We start from the raw sequence: 19763 nt of genomic DNA on the forward strand, positions 1-19763 counted from the left end.
CCTGCCGTGCCCTCCCCGGCCTCGGGGGGGAGCGCCGCCTTCATCCCGCTCCTCCATGTCCGCCGTCGGCTGACAGAGCCAAGCCCAGGCCCTCGGTTGCCCCAGCCTCAGCCCTGCAGGGTGTCATCCTCATGTCCTGTAGGGTCTCATCCTCATGTCCTTCAGGGTCTCATCCCCCTGCCCTGCTGCTGAGGGCACAGCCAAGAACGTCCTGCCCAAAGCACCTCAGCCCCGCGGGGCTGGCTGCAGGGATGGTGATTGTGGTCGACCTGGTTGTTCTATTACTAGCACATATTTGTTATCAGCATGTAATAGGGACTAGATGCTTTGCTTTGTGCTGCCTCTCTCAGGCTTACCTTTATTCAAGCACACTCTATGGTTAGTATTTAGCAAACAGTTACAATTCAAGTATGCCTGTGGCTGTGAGCCTAAAGGAGAGCAGCAGCCTGCCCCAGGAACCATGGTGGCCCTTCCACATGTCCTGCAACGCGAGTCCATCGGTACAGCTGGGGCAGCGTCCCTGCAGGGGTGCGCGGTTGTTGTCCCCACGACAGCAGCTGATGGGTGGGACGCAGCATCAGGGGCAGTAGCACTTGCCCACGTGAACTTGTTCGGTCACCTGCAGGCCATTTCAAGGCCTGTGGTGTGCCTGTTGTCCATGCCTGGCTGTAAGGCTGCTTAGCAGCTGCTTAGTACAATGGCAAGTGTAGCAGTAGCAAGGCTAAGTGCATGAAGACGTGCCCAGCACCAGCAGGCACACTGCTGCAGTCTTAACCTCCAGGTAAAGGTAGCAGCCAGGCTGAAGAAAGCATCTTATTTGTCTTTCTGTCCTGCCTTATTTATAGCCTGATAGTTAATGCAACTGTTGCAGAAGGACAAAGCACTTCTGGGCCCTTCAGCTTGAAGCATGGCTTCTTGGAAAAGTACATAAGGTCACAAAAAACATTGGGCAGGGAATCCGTCTTTGTCTACAGCGAAAGTGAAATAGAATCTCTGGCACAGCTTTCTGGGGCTCAGCACTTGAAAGACTTGAGGCTGAATGAGTCTTTCTGAAAAAAATCTGTGGGTTTGCCATATTTCCTAAGAGGTTATTGTAGATATAATTAGAATAGTTAGATATGTAGGTCACTTTTCACTCCTTAAAACAGTGTTTGGAAGAAGTATTAAAAAGAGTGTATCCAGTCTAAATTACAGGGGAATTTTAAGTAGGCAAAAAAGGATTACCTTTACGTCTGGTATTTGCACATTACGTTGCAAAATAGATCTCATTACAGCTTGGCACAGCGTGTAGCAAATTTATCAGTAGAGAAACCAAAACAGGCAGTAGTACAAAGCAGTAGGTAGAGCACTCGGGTTGGATATGGAAAAAACAGATCAAGTTTTCTGTCGTGGACCAGCTCTCTGGTTCACATGCTCATCTTTTATTTTGCAGAAATAATTAGCTCATCTTCATTATGTACACAGGCTTCATTAACCCTGCCCTAGAATTAGCCACCCACAACTGGTTGCTTTCTCTCTCCTCTCTCTCTTTTTTTTTTTTTTTTTTTTTCTGGCCCTAATAATATTCAATTACTTACATAAAGTGGAATTTATGCAGAAGAAAATCTTGAAGGAGATTCAACCCCCAGCATTATGGTTAAAGTCATCTTTGAGTAGGGAAGTTGAGACTCAGGTCATCACATGAGTGATGTGATTGAAGCTGGGTTTCCCGTACACTGTATGAAAGCCTTAATTATCAAGCCACTGGGTTTTGTAGAATGAATAAAATCTCCTTCCTGTGTTTCTGCACAAGTCTTCTGAAAGATCCCAATTTCATGCCAGTGAAGAATAAAATATGTAAGATCTCAAAAACATTAGTAGAACAAGAAATATGTGTCTTACCGAGGTGTAACTGCAAAATTTCTCCTATTACTTGTCATAACTTTGGTGGAGAGAAGTGACAAGCCTACTTGGTCCTTCAGAAAGGCCTTTCGATGCCAACTGTCATGAAGATTTGTTTGACTGCAAAGAGGAGTTCCTGCAATGAAGGGGGGGTGCTGCACACAGGCTAGCTCTGATAATCGCTCCGTGTCACTACCTGCCAGAGAACAGTGGTGCGCTGCCAGCTGTGCTCTGAGGAAACTGTGAAATCAGGAAGAGAAGTTGGCTTTGCATGAGCTAAGAACAGCTAGGGAGGAGTTCCAAGGGCTGAACTGATGTGAGAGATTTGGCTGAGCAAAATTAGGCAATGATCAGGTATTATGGGAGCTCTTTGTGGCTGGGGAGATCTGACTGACCAAATAGGTGTTGGTTGGTTTACTGCACACAGCTTCTCTGAGCCACCATCCATGAAATCAAAGCCTGGTTATTTGATTCTACACTATGATGGGTTATCCTGTGTTTATTCTGTTGCTTATTGTTGATCTTTTCCATCATTTTATTAAAAAGACTGCAGTTGCAACAGAAATTCAATATGCTTTCATGGTACCTCCAATCTGCAGAAGGAGCTTCAGCCTTCCTGAAGGCATTATGGGTCATTTTACTCAATACGTTCAGATTAATGCATTTAAAGATATATTTCGTAACTAATTATCATCATTAAATAAATACGGGCTTTTGAGGAGCATAACACTTGGCTGAGTATACACAAAGGGTTCAGAACCAAGAAAGCAATAATAACCTAAAGCTGAGCCATAATTTTATTAACATTTTTAGTTGAACAAGGTAGGTCTCCATGTAGCCATGGCGGTGGTTCTAGCATTCCACAAACACATTGAGACATGCTGACTTTAGAGAAAAGGCTTTACATTTACCAGAAAGAGTGCAGTAATGATTGCACACAGATTAGAAAGGTTATAATTGCTGTAATTGCCTTGAGGCCTACGTTTGCTGATAAAAGATCCTTCCCTATTGCTAATTCTGGCTCATGTGCATGGAACAGATAATAACAATTATTCTTGTTTATTGGGCTATGAGCAAATCTCTTCAAACGTTTGTGTGTTTTTTTTTCCCTAAAGAATGTTAAAACATTACTACATGATGTGCTGCTGCTGCATGGATTGATTGTATTGTCCTTAGTCACTCACACAGCTGATTATGGAGCAATTTTATTTTTTTTCAATTTTTATGAGATTTACTTATAGCTAAAAAGATACGTATTGACAAGCTTAAAATATTGCCAAATATGTACTATCCTTTCTTTTAAATGAGAAAATCATTTGTAACTAGTTTGCAGGGACTTAGATTTTCTGTAGACAGTTATCAAAATATTTTCAGAGAAATTAATTTCTATCCCATTGGAAAGGAAATAATCAGCAAGATAGAAGGTTATTTGAAGGAAATAATATTAAGAACATCTGTTTAACTATAACAGCATTTGAAAAAAAATATTAAAGTCTGGCTTTTAAAAACATATCACAATGCCAGGCTAATTCTAGTACAGTTTACCTCTGAAGAGACTTTGCTGTATGCAAATTAATGGAAAATGAGATTGACTGGTTCCAAGATCAGCTTGCATGCTGTGTAACAGCTACGTGTGGTATCAGCTGTCTTCTGATCTTGAAGACCAAGTAACTAAAGTTTTTGTGTTTTTGCCCTAAGGTACAACCAGAGTTTCAGAAATATGGGAGATGTTTTACTGTGTCAGCATTAATACCCTGAAATGCTGAGGCATGCCTAATGTGATGCTTGTCTCTGTACGGCACAGCACAGCCCAAAGCGTGTTCAGTGTTTTCTGGAAATTAGAAATTAGTTTTGTATTCTCAGGGGGAATATTCCCTTATTGTAGTTTGTGTGTGTGTGTGCAGTTTTTTTGTGTGTTTTTTTTTTCACAGTGAACCATATAGGGATGGTGGAAATACATTTTTAGATTCTGAATAAGACTTAAATATATTTTAAAACTTGCAAATATGTTTTTAAATATGCTATTAAAATAAGAGTGATCTTTTATTTTCTACAGATCACGATAGCATATTCATTCTGGAGAATAAATGCCCCTTTTAACAAATAAACTAACTGAAAAATAACAAAGAAGATATTCATTCTCTGAAAAATGTTGGCTTTTTAGGGTATCCTTTAATTACGCAAATTGATAAAAGTCCGTCTGTGAGTTATTAGAAGTAGTTTGACAACATCCCACTCCCTATTCTGTTTTTTCATTTTTGTCATGGAACTGTGCTAGCGCAGCAATGCCCTTTTGTTCGAAATGACAAGTGTTATTTTGCAGCAGTTGCTGTAAAAGCCCATCCAAGCCAGAAGCTAATCTAATAAATCTATCGGATTAAGCATTACATGAAGTCCAGCCAAGAGAAAATCTTCCCTTTCTGTGCTGTCCGTATCCCCCGATGTCCCTCCTTTCCCCTGCAGTCACTCCCACCCCTTTTATCACCCCCATAGTATGAAATTCATCTGGGATGTGGAGACTTGGCTTTAAATTTTTCCTGGGGATTTCTGGCCAGAGGTCTTGAAGGTAAAATACTCCGGTGTATTTTCTAACCCACAAATCGGGATACCTTCTTGAGAGACAGATCTGAGCTCAGATCTCTGTGGAAATATATCAGGGGTTGTGAGCCAGTATCCTGAAAGCTGAGACAAGCCTATATGCAAGCAGTGAGCTAACTCCGAGAAACAGGACATGACAGTGGATCCCTGTCAGTCTGCTCCCTTCCCTCTGCCCGGAGGCAAGCACCTCAGTCCAATGAAAAGTGGAACTGAAGTGCCAGCTTCTCCATGGCGTTACCTGCTGGTTGTTTTAGGCGTGTCCCCCAGAGCATACTGGGTTTCGCACATCCCACCCTTAGACTTCCCCGTCTCCCAGCATTACTCAGGGAGCCCAGGCACCCAAAGATGGGGAATCTGATGGTCCACCCTACGCTCGCTTGGCACAATCATTGTCTGCTGTGGGCCTACCATTTTCATCTACTTCCTTTTCTGCCTTGAACCGGAGCATTTCGAGTATCCAGGTTTGTTCCCCTAGTTTCTGAAGGCCAGGCAGCCCAGGGAAACTTAACTCCTGTGGCTGGGCAGAGGCAGAGAGCAAGGCACCGAGAGGAGGGGTCATTTTAAAGAGCACCGAGCGCAGGCTCCGGTCTCTTTTGCTCACTGTGACAGGAAAGGGTCACACTAGAAACCACAAGCTGGGACATACCAAGTGGCCTCCGATCTTTCTCTCGTCTTTTTACCACTTTTCGTCTCTTTGTCTTCTCATTTTTCTTAGGAAGAGGCATTTTCACTGACAGCTTCTTGGACAGCTCTGGGACATTTTTCTGAGGAGGGTAAGGGGTTTTTAACGCCTCACTTTGATAGTGCTTAGAAGATAACATCTTAAAGGGGGGAAGGTTGTGTGTTGGAATGCTTTGGTTTGGGACCCTCAATGTCCTTTGGCATAAGCTGTTGTAAAGCAAAAGGAAATTAGGGGAAGGCAAACAGCTATAGGAAACCAAATCATCCAGGGATTTCAAAGCTCAGTAACTTGGATTTGTTACAGGATTGCTCGATTTGTTTCACTGGTTTTGCATTTCCTGTCTCTTATGCATTTATACACTAAACTAGCTAGTGCAATTTCTGCTGGGAGAAGAGTAGTGATCAGGAAAAAACTTTGGAACGTGGACATTTTTTAACAGAGAGCTTCAAATGACACATATTTAAATGTGCTCCACAATGATTTAGTGAGGCAATAAACATTAAGCGGTGCATGCATTCAAATTTTTAAGTTATGGGTCTCTAAAAATACATAGAACCACAAATGCGACTGCCAAACAAATATGCCCTTGCCGGCTATGAAGCTGTGGCTATTAATATGAAAAGCTATAACTGTGGCTGACATACAAAGACATCCAAAAGTTCTGTTCTGCTTTTATTCTGTGTCAGTAATCATACAGTGCAGGGGATATAACATAGTTTTATTGCAAAAAGTTGGGTTAAACAACCAAGTAGACTGAAGCGCCAGATGCACCTCTGATTGAACCTGTCTTAAAATGGCAAGCTGCTAGGAGGTTGCTATTCTCGGAGGTGACTCTGATAGCTCTCAACAGATGCAGCTCTGGGAATGCAGCCGGAGCGGGGGGAGGCGGGGAGCAGCTGACCCCTGTGCTGGCACCCAGACATTCAGGGCCCGCAGCTCACGTCAGCTTGCGCTGACACTGACACTTCCAGCACACATGGCCTTCTCCCTCTGCTGCTCTGCACGCAGTCATCACCCAGCAAAAGAAGAAAAAAATCCTGGTACTCACAGGCAGCAACCATTCCTTTCTATAATTAAATTACCGTTTTGTTGCGTGCTGCGGGCTTAAGGGAAAACTGATGTGCTGAGATTTCAGATTGAAATGTGACTGCATTGAAATATGACTTTTTAAAAATCGATCTGAAGTAATCCAGATTGTTTTATCATTAAGTAGCAATTCTTCATCTTCTGTCTTTCATGAGCACAAGGATCACAAAGAATTTTAGCTTGTGTAGATTATTTTAAAATCAACGGATATATCAAAGAGAAATGCTATATTTGAATATGTTGCATGCTGATCTCAGCAATTCTGGTTTAACTCTGCTATTGAAGATCAGCATTTTCCTTCACTGTGTGTTTGCATACACATATTTTTTGAAATAGGCCTTCTGAGAATTTCTTAAGAGCCGTCTCACATTGCGTTTGACAAAAAACCTGGGTCTTCATTTCAGCAAGAGCTGAACTTGCCTATAGTTGATAAGTGTGGTTCAAACACCTCTTCTAAGATAACTATATGTGAGCAATTATTTCCTTCACACATGAAGAACCTGTTTAAGGTAATACATTCTGCTACAGTTTGCATGACATGTTTTCCAGATAAAAGTTAGACATCATCTCTTCTCCCTAAATATCCTCAAAATCGTAAAAGGAAGGTTAAGTTTAAATAGTTTCAAATCACTTATATTGAAAAGCAAGCAACAGGTCTATGAGTAGAAGGTATTTGCAAATCTGTCATGGGAAACAGAGTATCATCAGACTCATAAATCTAAAGTTGTAAAAAACTAAAGGAATTTGGAGCGGATCCTAAATCTAAAATCAAGATAACATTATACCCAAAATTCACTTTCTCCTTTATGTTTTATGTTACTCTATCTTTAAGAATTTCCCCCACTCCTAATATTTCTTGGTCAAACTCTGAATTCACTTACCTGTAAATCTGTATTAGCCCTAGAACAAAGCTGGCCCATATCTTTCCTATGCTTCAGATCTAGAACCTGGATGACTTAAATATATATTTCCAAAATTTTACACTCTGGCAAACTTGTTTAATGTTTAGGAAGAGAATTTAACTCTTTGAATGTGATGACAGTAGGGAAATATTATTTTTATGATCTTGTTATTAAAAAAATTAATTTTGGAACTGCTTGTAATTGTATTCTTCAAAATTTGAGTATTCATTATTATGAATAAGCAGCCACGTTGCAATTTAGGACTACATAATAACTTTTAGAGAGGTAGATTATCCCACATGTTTTATTTTTGCGGCATTTATATGTATTGACAAAGGTTAGCTTTGTTGCATAACCACTCAGGTATTAAATTTCACAACTGCAGTGTAGCTCTAAACTTTTTCATTTTATTTTTAGCAAGCTCTTGGCTGTAATATTTCATTGCAGTCATGGCACCTAAGAAGAAGAATGTGAAGAAGAACAAAGCAGATATCAATGAAACGACTATCATTGTGGAAGACGGTCCCCTCAGTAAACTAAATGGCTTGAACGGACTCTTGGAAGGAGGCAATGGTTTCAGCTGCATCTCATCTGAAGTTTCTGACTCATCATATAGCCCAAATCTCTTGGAAGGTCTAAGCAGAATGAGACAAGAAAATTTTCTTTGTGATTTGACTATCAGTACCAAAACCAAATCCTTCAGTGTTCATAAGGTGGTGATGGCTTCAATCAGTGACTACTTTCACAACATCTTAAAGAAAGATCCATCCACCCAAAGAGTAGACCTCAATGATGTGTCCCCATTGGGTCTAGCTACTGTTATCACCTATGCTTATACTGGAAAACTTACTCTCTCGCTTTATACAATAGGTAGTATTATTTCCACAGCAATTTATCTTCAGATTCACTCCCTTGTAAAGATGTGCTGTGATTTTCTAATCCAAGAAATCAGTGTTGAGAATTGTATGTACATTGCCAATATTGCAGAAACATACGGACTAAAAACGACCAAGGAGGCAGCACACAAATTTATTAGAGACAACTTCATTGAATTTTCAGAAACGGATCAGTTCTTAAAACTTACTTTTGATCAGATTAATGAACTTCTTGCAGATGATGACTTACAGCTTCCTTCTGAAATTGTTGCATTCCAGATTGCAATAAAATGGCTGGAATTTGACCAAAAAAGAGTAAAGTTTGCTGCTGATCTTTTAGGTAACATCCGTTTTGGTACCATCTCGGCTCAAGACCTTGTCAATTATGTTCAAACTGTTCCGAGAATGATGCAAGATGCCGACTGCCATAAACTCCTGGTGGATGCCATGAACTATCATTTGCTTCCTTATCATCAGAATACACTTCAGTCCAGAAGAACAAGGATTCGCGGAGGTTTCAGAGTGCTAGTTACTGTTGGGGGACGCCCTGCTCTAACAGAGAAGTCTCTTAGCAGAGACATCTTATACAGAGATCCTGAAAAGGGATGGAAGAAGCTTAGTGAAATGCCTGCTAAAAGCTTTAACCAGTGTGTGACGGTGATGGATGGATTTCTCTATGTGGCTGGTGGCGAAGACCAGAATGATGCCAGGAACCAAGCCAAGCATGCAGTCAGCAATTTCTGCAGGTAACTATTTATTTAAATTTATTTATTTATTTATTTATTCCACACAGTGCAGGGAGAAGACAGAGCTGGGTTGTGATGTGCAATGTAATCAGATCAGGTACCTATAAGGAGGACAGGATGGAGGAGGTATGGATGCTATTCTGTACTGAAGTTTGAATGAACAGAAAAATGCAACTGAAATATGTAAAAACTTCACCATGGTTACCCATGCACATGAGAAGAGGGGAAGACTGAGAAAACTTATTCCAAGTGGAGGAAATAAATAGGAGAATAAACAGGAGTTCTAGGAGTTTCTAAGGTAACATTTAAATGCATGAAATCAGGCAAGGTGAGATTTTTTAAATTTCAAGTGCTGATGACGCCTCACAGAAAGTTCTGAAAAATACTCTGAGGTATTATAATCTTGCCTTTCTATGCCCCATTCACCATATTTTTAACACCTTTGTACTCATTTCATATTCTTTGGCTTTTTTATTTATGACGAGTTTAGAAACAACATCATAGCCTCTTGAAGGCTTTCTATCCTCCAAGGTACTCCAAACAATACCTTACTTACGATTCTTATCTGTCATCATCTAAGAACCGTACTGGTGATAGCAAGGGCAATAGAGTACATCGCCTAACGTGCCGCAGTCAGATGAATGGTGCTAGTTATTGATTAGCTCAGGCTAAAAGCTGATGTCACACAGTAGCTTGAAGCAAAGGCTGGAGGTGAGAAAACCCATCTTTTATGTAGTAACAGACTACGGACAAGCAATGCCAATATGCAGCCTACCAGTGCTTCCTTTTCTGCTCCCGGAAGAGAACATTAAGATAACTTCTCCCAGAGAGGTCCACTAACATAAAAATAAAATGAATAAGGAAAATTCTCTAGGTCATTTCTATTGTGTAATCTACTTTGTCAGAAAAATGCATCACGTAAAGGAGACTATACTGTTGCTCTCCCAACCTTCTGCCTCAAAGCTATGCCTCATATTCTCCAGCAAGTTGTGTGCTCAGCACAGACCCAGGCTGTGTGGAGGAGGTGGGAGAATCCACTTGGGGTTCTGCTCCCTCTTCTGCTGTTATCCTTGGCCATGTCAATTCACATCAATTGTCTGTGAACTTGCTTTCAGAGCTACCAATAACAATGCCATGTAACAGCTAGCAATTGCTCTTCAAGTCCTCATAGTCTTTTTCTTGTGTGATTCTCTGGTCCCCTCAGCATGCAAAGGGAAAAATATATGGGTCTACTCCTTGTCTTAAGGAGTTATGTTCTATTTGCTACTTCTAAATTGTTTGTTGAAATGTCAAGGACAGAGAATGTTGTTTCACATAGGTTCAGAAACAAAGATATCCTCTCCACAGAAATCTTGCTTGATAGGAGTGGCAGGGGAAGAACACTTACCCTTACTAAAAGGATGCAAATATAAATCACCACCTAACACTTTTTAAGACTGTCTGAGTAACTTTTGTCATCTTTGCTGTAGGCATAAATTGCAAACATTTTTAAATTTCTATTGTATGTTAAAACTGTTGCTTTCCAATGTTCTTATGAGGTTATTATACAAACTCAAATTACAGAAAGGAGACAGATTTACTTCATTGAAATAATATTAGATGTGAATGGTACAAATACAGTTTTCTCCAATAAAGAACTAAATAAATCTATTTTGAAACTTAACAGAGTATCAGTGTCATTCCACTGACTTCTGCCAGGCTAAAGAAATAGCTGAACACAACAGTGATTTAGCATTCCTCCACCACTGTAGTAGTGGGACAGATATAGGAATGTAGAACTTACCATAGCTGCGTGTGAGATGGCTACCCTCTGTTTTTAATGCTTTCAGATACGATCCCCGTTTCAATACCTGGATTCACCTGGCAAGCATGAATCAGAAGCGCACCCACTTCAGCCTGAACGTGTTCAACGGCCTCCTTTTCGCAGTGGGTGGTCGCAACTCAGAGGGCTGTCTCTCCTCAGCTGAGTGCTATGTGCCTGCCACTAACCAGTGGCAGATGAAGGCACCCCTGGAGGTGCCCCGCTGCTGCCACGCCAGCGCTGTGGTGGATGGTAGGATCCTGGTCACAGGAGGTTACATTAACAGCGCCTACTCCCGTTCAGTGTGCATGTACGACCCCAGCAACGATAGCTGGCAGGATAAGTCCAGCCTTAGCACTCCACGAGGGTGGCACTGCGCCGTGTCCCTGCTGGAGAGGGTCTATGTCATGGGTGGGTCGCAGCTAGGGGGGCGAGGGGAAAGGGTGGACGTCCTCCCCGTGGAGTGTTACAGCCCTTACACGGGGCAGTGGAGTTACGTGGCGCCCCTTCAAACCGGAGTGAGCACGGCCGGCGCCTCGATGCTGAACGGGAAGATTTACTTGGTGGGGGGCTGGAATGAGATAGAGAAAAAATATAAGAAGTGCATTCAGTGCTATAACCCAGATCTCAATGAGTGGACAGAGGAAGACGAGCTGCCTGAGGCCACTGTGGGAGTATCCTGTTGTACTATATCCATGCCCAACACCAAGACAAGGGAGTCCAGGGCGAGCTCAGTCTCTTCTGTACCAGTCAGTATTTAAAGACTGGCCAAACCAGCAACCGGTAAAAATGTTTACCAGCATAGCAGTTTAATTAACCCTTTAAGTAGCATTTTTGTGCTTATGTGGAAAAAAACAATTGGCTTTGTGACTATTTTAACAGTGCAAATTGGCCATTTTTCCTGATCTTTAAGACAGGTGGCATGAAACAACATATTAGGGATAAGATGAATTTTCTTAGCAGGAAAAGAGTTAAGCCATAACAGTAGAGAGAATTTTATTCTGTTCCTGACTTTGCCACTGACTCACTGTGTTATCTGTGGCAAATAATTTATTTGTGACTTGGTTTCCTTACCTGTAAAATAGAGATAAAGTTGCTTCAGAAGATTGTTGTGAGGCTTTTTTAATACTGAGTTTTAAATGCTTTCAGAACTCAAAATGAAAGCCAAACATTGGTAGTAATAACTCTCAACATACATTGGCAATGTGCCATGCAATTATAAAATTGGTCAGTTTTGTTCTTTTCTAAGCATTTTATTTTTTGAGAAACAGAAAAAAAAAAAGAAAAACAAGAAAAAATTGCATATAGCATGTACATGCTTTCCTTTTGGGGCAGTGATATTCACAGAATTTTTTTTTCAGAATTTTTTCTTCTTCAGAAGCTAGAAAGAGATCCCTATCTTCTGCCATGAGACCTTTTAATCCTCCTCTCTAATGCTGTAGCACAGCTTTTTCAAGACCTGGATCCGCAAAATACTTTAGCTCCTGTAAGCCTTATGGGCCAGCCCCAGGGTCTGCCTTGGGTGCCAAAGACCTCTTCTGACCTCCATGTGTACACCAGGGAGCAGACTGCCACCCTGTCCTCCTCCTCATGCCAGGGAGACTCTCCTGTTACTCCCAGAAGAAGGTGTGAAGGCCACGCAGTATGTCTCCTCCTGTTCCAGCTCTACCCGTCTGTGTAGGAATGTCCCTCGGGGTTATCTTCTCTTCTGAGAAGCCAGAAACCAGGAGGTACCGCTAGAGGGGCAAAATCTGGAAGCTGAGTTCATGCCAGGAGGCACTGAGGCTCACAGTTTATGAGGGTGGAGAAGATGCACAGAGCATCTCTCGTGCTCAGTATTGTTCTGAAAAATTCCCTGTGCAGTGAGGAACAAAGTCTGAATAAAGACTGCAGGATCTGCCATTAAGTATAGGGTATGTGTGTGGAGAACAGTGAGTAATGGGAAAGTGGATGAAATCAAAAAGGCTTTCCTTAGAAGTGACAAAGAGGTACCTGAACTCCTTTCTTACAGAAACAGACACAACATCACCCAAACTAACCTTTTTCTAGACATACTGTTAGGTACCTCCTTTTGAAGCCTTTTTTACAGCCTCATTTGTATTTTAAGGAACTCTTACTCAGGTTTCTCCAAAGGCTAGTCTAATGCTGTGCTTGCTGAATCCTGTGGAGTTTTCCCAGTGAGTGGAGTCTCTGATCAACTCAGATGATTTTCCAAGAACTTTTTTATCCTAATCTCAGCATGCAGTGGAGGAGTGAAGTATGAAACCTAATCCTATTCACTTAGGCAAAGGGACATACAGCCCATAGTGTCCCCTTAGAACTTGATACCAAAGGAGTGCTGTCACTACAAAATGTCCACATCCTTCTGTTTGAGAAGGAAAGAGGCACTACAAGGAACTAAAATGATTTCATATAACCAAAACAGTACAAGTTCACTCACTTCAACTAATTCATAGAGGCCTTGCATGCAGTTTCCTTGGATTATAATTGATACCTCCAGGCTCCAGTGCCAACAGGAAGGCATACTCTTAGCAACATTTGCGAGGCAGCCAAACTTTCATGTCATTTGCAAAAGAGAAATGCTATAAAACTGTCTGTATGTGCAGACTTTTGTCAAGACAAACATTTGCAGGACTTTATTAGAGCTACATACTGAGCATCAGCAATGAGCGTGACACAGTATTAGAGATGATGCGATTCACCCTGTCCTTCGGGATTACACTGCATGGTACTCAGTCCTGTTTTCCAGTTCTGACTTAGAATTCATGTCTGCATCCTGACTACACAAACTTAAATCCCAAATTCTATTTCTGAGTACTGCATGCTATTAGAACATACTGCGTTGCGATGACTTGTAGTCAGGGTAGCAGTCATATTGTTTTGATTAATATAATTTGCACATAGATTTCCTTTGTATTTTCTAATCCAAATAATAGTAATGCAAATCCACAGTCACAGAACAAAACATGGACTTGTATAACAGAGTAGGATTTCTGTGTTTTAAATGCAAAAATGTTGTTTCTGCCCACTCCAGTCAAAAGCATTCACAGAATAGCAGAGGTTGGAAGGGACCTCTGCAGGTCACGTAGTCCAACCTTTCCCAAAGTCATGACCACATGTTCTATACGGTAATATTTAAGATGCTCTTTAAAAAATCCATCTGCTCCAATAATTTTTGTAATACTGTAATACTATTAGATGTAGTTGCTTATCCACCCAGGTCAATAAAGACACATACACAAATCCATTTATATCTGTTTAGATACACTAGTTATAGTGTATAGTTATACTACTAGTTATACACACTAGTGGTTCTAAGATACCCACTAAGATGGCATTTAGGAATTCAATAAACAGTCATTCTGGCCTCAGGTAAATATAGGATAAGATTGTGTCATATGCAGGTGCCACTTTTTTCCCTTTAGGATTTCAGTTCCAAAATGGTATGAGTAGTCAGATGTTGCTGCACGCTTTCCTCTTCAATCAACCAATGCTTCCTATACATGAACACTGATCTTCTGTTTTTGGATAGAAAGTTATTTGTGGATGATGGGCTAAGTGCAATGAAACTATTCTCTTAACTACTTAAAGGGTTAAAAACTTCGGGGGCCAAATCCTTTTCATCTTACTCACAGAAAAAGTTCCACTGACTTCACTGGGACTGTTGAATAAGATGTACAGGATTTCAGACTCTTGGCCAAATTCCGGCAGAACAATACATACAGATGCCTGCCAAAACTGTCATACCCAGAAGGAAGACTGATCTCTCAGCCCTCACTGCCCTTGGCCACAAGTCCATAAGGAGGTGTCCTAGGACAGGAGTCAAGCACCACTGGCCACGTGTTGCTTCCATTGCACAAACTAGCTACGTACCACAGGCCAAAAATCTTAGGTAGATTAAAAAAAGGTATTGTTATCAGTACAGCACTTCAGTGTATTATTTTCATTATTTTCTCTAACCATTTGTTTAGGCTTGAACTGCACATTGAGCCAGGATTTGGCCTTTAATATATGGCAATATCAGCTGAACTTAATGTTATTATGATCATACCAATGTATTGAGCTGTGTGACATTTTTATGTACAATCTCATTTTGTTAGAACTGTAAAAAGTGGTCTGTATGTTATGTGTTATGGGATAGTGCTCTTCCATTGTCCAGTACCATTCTTTTGGTCTCCAAATATTTAATAAGAACATTTCATTGGAACTTAAAATATTGTATACGCTGAAAAGAAATTTTAAAATGCAATTTAGGAAGTACTGGACATGTTAATATTAAGTAAAGCAGAACTTCCAATTGTATGAGACATAGGTTGCTAAAACACTACAAGGATTTTCTTTAATGCTATACGGATAGAAAAGAAAAAAAAAATATTCAAAATTCCTTATGCCTATGCATTTTTTGGTCTACAACATCTGTGCTTCCAAGGAATTCAAATCTGAAATCTTCAGCCTGTGAATGAAACAGTTTGATAATATTTTACTTTCTTGTTTAATTGTGCTTGTATAGGTGCATGGGAGAGTGTGTTATGAGGTTGTGTGTGAAGGGGTTGCAAAGTTATGCTGAAAGGCGTATTTTGTGCATAGTTCTTAATCAAGATGAGACCACGGTTGTTTAATCTCTTCCTGTAGTTAAGCTGTAAGTTCATCTATGTATGAGTGAAGAGTCCAGTAAGATTAAGTGCCAACATCCAGCTGGTCAAAGAGGGAAGTGGACGAAATTAGCATCAACCAAAGCTACAAGTTGTTAAAAAGTGTTCTGTGTTGAGATTTTTAAAAAGCAGTTCTTGCAGGGAAAAGTAGGTAATGAAAGAAATTACTGAGTAAGACTATGTTACCCTGAAACCTAGATTCATTGAGCCTACAGTTTTGACTCTCAAAACTCATTCTGGTTTTAGAGGGAGTATTTCCCTACTAATGGCTGGGTTTGGTTGCAAACAAATTGTAATTGTATGAGCATGCAAACTACCTTGAATTCAGTGGGGCTTCTCTTACATACATTTATTCTTATGCATTTATGTTTGGCAAAGTAAAAAACAAGAACTAAATCCATGGGGAGATAAGCATCAATACACAGGGAAGGCCAACATGGAGGTATTAGACTGATGGCCAATATTATCATTCAGCTACTCACTTACCATGCAGATATCTGAAATTTTTAGAGACTAGATTTCTCCATAAGGTTTATTTCCTTGGGGATAGCTGCTCAGGAACATCCTGCATAGGCTGCAAGGATTTCTGTGCAATACACTGGATTATAGAGACGCAAGAGGATCCAGAGGATCCAGACAGTGGAAAGCAAAAGATGGAGCCCCTTAGCACAGTCAGGAGACTAAGATTTTTTTTTCCCATTTCTCAAGGATGTTTGAGAAATACATTCTGGAAGGAAATAGCTGATGCAGCACACAGCTTTCCATAAGAATTCTTGCTTTATGTTACGTAACTGAGGTTGGGCAGCCTTTCTTAATGAAAACTGAGAGTCAGTTTTCTATTGACTGTAACTTGAATTCTCAGATGAAATGAGTTTTCAGTCCATTGTTTTTTGGGCTTACCCAAGCTGGGAGATCTTTTTCAAGTTCTTAATCTGCCTGCTTGGAGAATTCAATAGTCCTACTACAGTCTCCTGACCTTTTTGCAATGAATCTTCTCATCCTTTTGTCAAAGACCTACTTTGTATAAGTAATCAAAAACATGTTAATGAACAGATTTGTACCTCTAAATATACCATGCATGAGTATCTTGGGTTGAAAGGGACCTTAAAGACCATTTTACTCCACTCCCCCACTGTAGGCAAGAATGCCATCCACTAGATCAAGTTGGCCAAGGCCCCATCCAACCCAGCCTTGAACACCTCCAGAGATGGGGCATGCACAACTTCTCTGGGCAACCTGTTCCAGTGCCTCAGACGCTCATAGTGAAGAATTTCCTCCTAATATGTAATATAAATCTATCCTCTTTTAGTTTAAGACCGTTCCTCCTTGTCTTATCATTATCTACCCGAGTAAAGAGTCCTTCTTCATCCTTTTTATAAGACCCCTTTAACTACTGAAAGGCCGCAATGAGCCAAATCTTTTTAATTTTCTCTTCTCTTGTCCATAACTGAGTGACTCTCTCACAGTCCACCAAAGCAGATGCTTGTAGTGCATGGAGTTGTAGAGCTCATAAAAGCTCATCTGTGAATCTAATGCAAGAAATCTCTTTGCTGGTGGCCACAGGAAAGAAAAGATCACATTCTGAAATGCCTGTTGGGAAAAAGGGGTAAACAGTGAGTCGCTGGAGCTCATTTGGAAGTGTGACACTGCTCAGAGCTCTGTTACCAGCAGTTCCCTAAAAAATAAAGGAAATACGTGCAATTCTATATAGCTCAAGTGAGAGTTTTACCAAGGAAAAGACTACTATGAGCTCATTGTTGTGTCAATGGAAATTAAATTTTAAATAAAATATAGGCAGTTAGTAAACTGATGAGAAAGACATAGTCAATATCTGCTGGTAAAAATGGGAACACACACATTTAGATACACTGGATGTTACACTAGTTGCTGCCCTGGCAGTTTTGTTGTCAACAAGAAAAGTTAAAAATATAACTTATTTGTGTAAAGCATTTCCCTGGCTTATGACTGTTAGACATACTGCTTATACAAATAGGTTTTCTAATCACACACTTTAAGGATGGACTGTGATAACACAAGGGAACATATTTCAACAGGAAAATCTATACATGTCATGTGAGAATGTTACTACTTAAAAATTAAAATATGTGGTGCAGAAGTTGTTGTTAAGAGGAATAAAACAGCATGTCAGTATTTTTCATTGTATGCTTTGAATAAAACTATTGACATGTAGAGCAAACAAATTATTTTTATTGTCACGTCAGTTTGAAACTCTGAGACTCTCTTTCTGCCTGGCTAACTCCTGGCTGCAGTTCAAATCTCCTTTGTTTTCCGGGCCCCGTGCTGATCACAGCTTTCAGAGCAGCAATTTGGCATTTCTGTTAGACCCCGGCTGTCAAACCACCGTCACAATGAGCCACACAGGATGACAGTGAAGCCACTTTTATCCTGGCTTTTTCATTTTTTCACAAGGACAACTTTCTTTTAACAATGCATTTCACAGTCATTTTTCGTCATCAAAATTCCTAACATGACATGAAAACAGAGTAGATGTCTGATTAGCAATGTAACATGTTTTCATTTTGATTGTATAAGTAACATTAATGGAAACAACAACAAAAAAAAAGCTAAGTTTCAAGGACAAAAAAAAAAAGTCACAATTCTGAAAAGCAATTAAGCTGTGCCACTGATGAGAGGTTTTGAAGCAGTAAAGAGAGTTCCCCATGTTTTGACCCCAAGAGCTTTCTTCAAAGCATGATTTGGGATTCTGTGGAGCATCCAAGACAGCCAGATGAGACGCTGACCATGAACCAGTACCTGGGCACACCTAGAGCAGCAGCTGGACTTCTTAGGTTGCCTGAAAAGATGCTACCTGCCTGCAAGTGAGCTCAGTTGTGCATCGAGCCTGAAGTTCACGACTCAAGTGTCTGAATGTTCCCCCCGAGTGCTATTTGACATGCCCTGGTCTGTTCCACTAGTCCTGGCTGCCTTGGTAACTACAGCATTTCAAATGTGCTGAAGTTCTTATCCAAGAAGGTCTGCTAAATTATGCATTATAATTAGTATAACTCGCTGTAATTACCCTACACAAATCTATCATCAAAATTAACATTGCTGTTCCCCCCTTCCTATCTCAAATACTAGTAAGAAAGCTTTCAAATGCTAAGGGTAAGCATTATTTCCTTCAGGAAGAAGTCTATTCAAAATGGTGATGTCTGAGTTTACCAGTGTAAGTGGTAAAAACAGTTCCTAGGGGAACAAACGTATCCCCAGACCTTGCAGCCTTTATTTCACCTGGTTGATGGTGTGGAGCAGAAAGCAGAAGATTCAGGGAACGTGGGCACAGAACTTCTTCTGCCCAGCAAGCATGAAGTGTTGGTGTTTATCGGTAAAGCATTTCCCAATGATCCTCAGATATTGGACTTGAATCTTTGATAGTCTCAGATTTGTCTCTTCATGTGAATGATGTTGCTGGAGAAAAGGACAGTGTTGATTTGCTTGGCCTAAGGAAATTTCTTTGTATGGAGGCATAAGCATTAGAAAGAGACCCAGTGTAGGATGTGTTATTCACCTGTTCAAATCAATGTTTTAGCATTTGTTTGTAAAGAAACAACCATAACCGAGATCACAGCAGCCTGACAGGGATTACAACATGTCCTTGTGCAGAATGGGAAGAGCAAGGCTCTCCCTTGATCTCTTGCCAGGGCTAGTAGCACACTGGTCCTGACCTCAAGGAGGGAGTGAGGCCAGAGAGGTACTGCTGTGCCCTCGCCACTAAAAGGCCAAAGAATGTGCTGCTGGCATGAATCACAAATAGATGACTCCCTCCTGAAGCCAGAGAGGGCAACAGAGAAGAAATGTTAAATTTCCAACCTGACCCTCTACAGCACCACAGCTAGCCATGATCTGTTGGGAGCTGATAGTAAAGCGATCATCTGGGGCTTGTAAAGGGAAAGATAGAAACTAACAGAGCATCACAACAGCTTAGAAACTGTCTCTGAATCAGCAGGCCCTTCGTCTTCTGGCTGTAATCTTCAAAGTAGTTCAAGTAGCTGAGGTGGAAATAATGATGTTAAGTAAAGTTAAAGAATAATATTTTTTTAAAAAAAGTAAAAAATAACATAATAAAGTAAAGAATAATGTAAATCATTGCCAGGAGCTAAAGTAGAGCAGATCAAAGTCCAGGGATGAATTTGAGGAAGCAAAAAACAGGATGTCCATGTCAAGCCATGGATCTGTGTGATAAAAGCTGCTAAAAATAATAATAATAATTGAAAATAAACCATGGTATAAAAGACAAAGATTTTAAGCAAGTCTTGCCAAATGCATTATTTGGCAGCATCACTAAAGTAAAAAGCATGGAGTAAAGTAAACATTAGCTGTATCCTTTATTTCTTATAGTATTTGTCTTGTTACTTGAGAGTCTGAGAAAACTTACTGCTCTGTATTCCAGATACATTTCAGAGCTTATTATGCCATAATTTTCCTTCAATATGAGTGAAATACTCACTTAGAGGAAGCTGATTTTCCCTAAATTATCCATAATTTGGCTGTAGGTCTTTCATAGATTTATGGTGTCTGT

General features: G+C 40.5%; 1 protein-coding gene across 1 annotated transcript; it reads left to right on the forward strand.

Moving 5' to 3' along the window:
* Nucleotides 1–5056: 5056 nt before the first annotated feature.
* On the forward strand, nucleotides 5057–14943 carry KLHL31 (kelch like family member 31). The gene is made up of 3 exons (XM_035322259.1): nucleotides 5057–5252; nucleotides 7567–8770; nucleotides 10600–14943. Exons 2-3 carry the CDS (start codon nucleotides 7599–7601, stop codon nucleotides 11330–11332), a joined length of 1905 nt encoding a protein of 634 aa, XP_035178150.1. The 5' UTR covers nucleotides 5057–5252; nucleotides 7567–7598; the 3' UTR covers nucleotides 11333–14943.
* Nucleotides 14944–19763: the final 4820 nt, after the last annotated feature.

This window comes from Oxyura jamaicensis, chromosome 3, assembly GCF_011077185.1.
Source record: "Oxyura jamaicensis isolate SHBP4307 breed ruddy duck chromosome 3, BPBGC_Ojam_1.0, whole genome shotgun sequence".
NCBI lineage: Eukaryota > Metazoa > Chordata > Aves > Anseriformes > Anatidae > Oxyura > Oxyura jamaicensis.

Coding starts and splice junctions, on each gene's coding strand:
- KLHL31 (XM_035322259.1), top strand. CDS start 7,599: ATGGCACCTAAGAAGAAGAATGTGAAGAAGAACAAAGCAGATATCAAT. Junction 8,771..10,599: donor GCAGTCAGCAATTTCTGCAG/GTAACTATTTAT, acceptor TAATGCTTTCAG/ATACGATCCCCGTTTCAATA.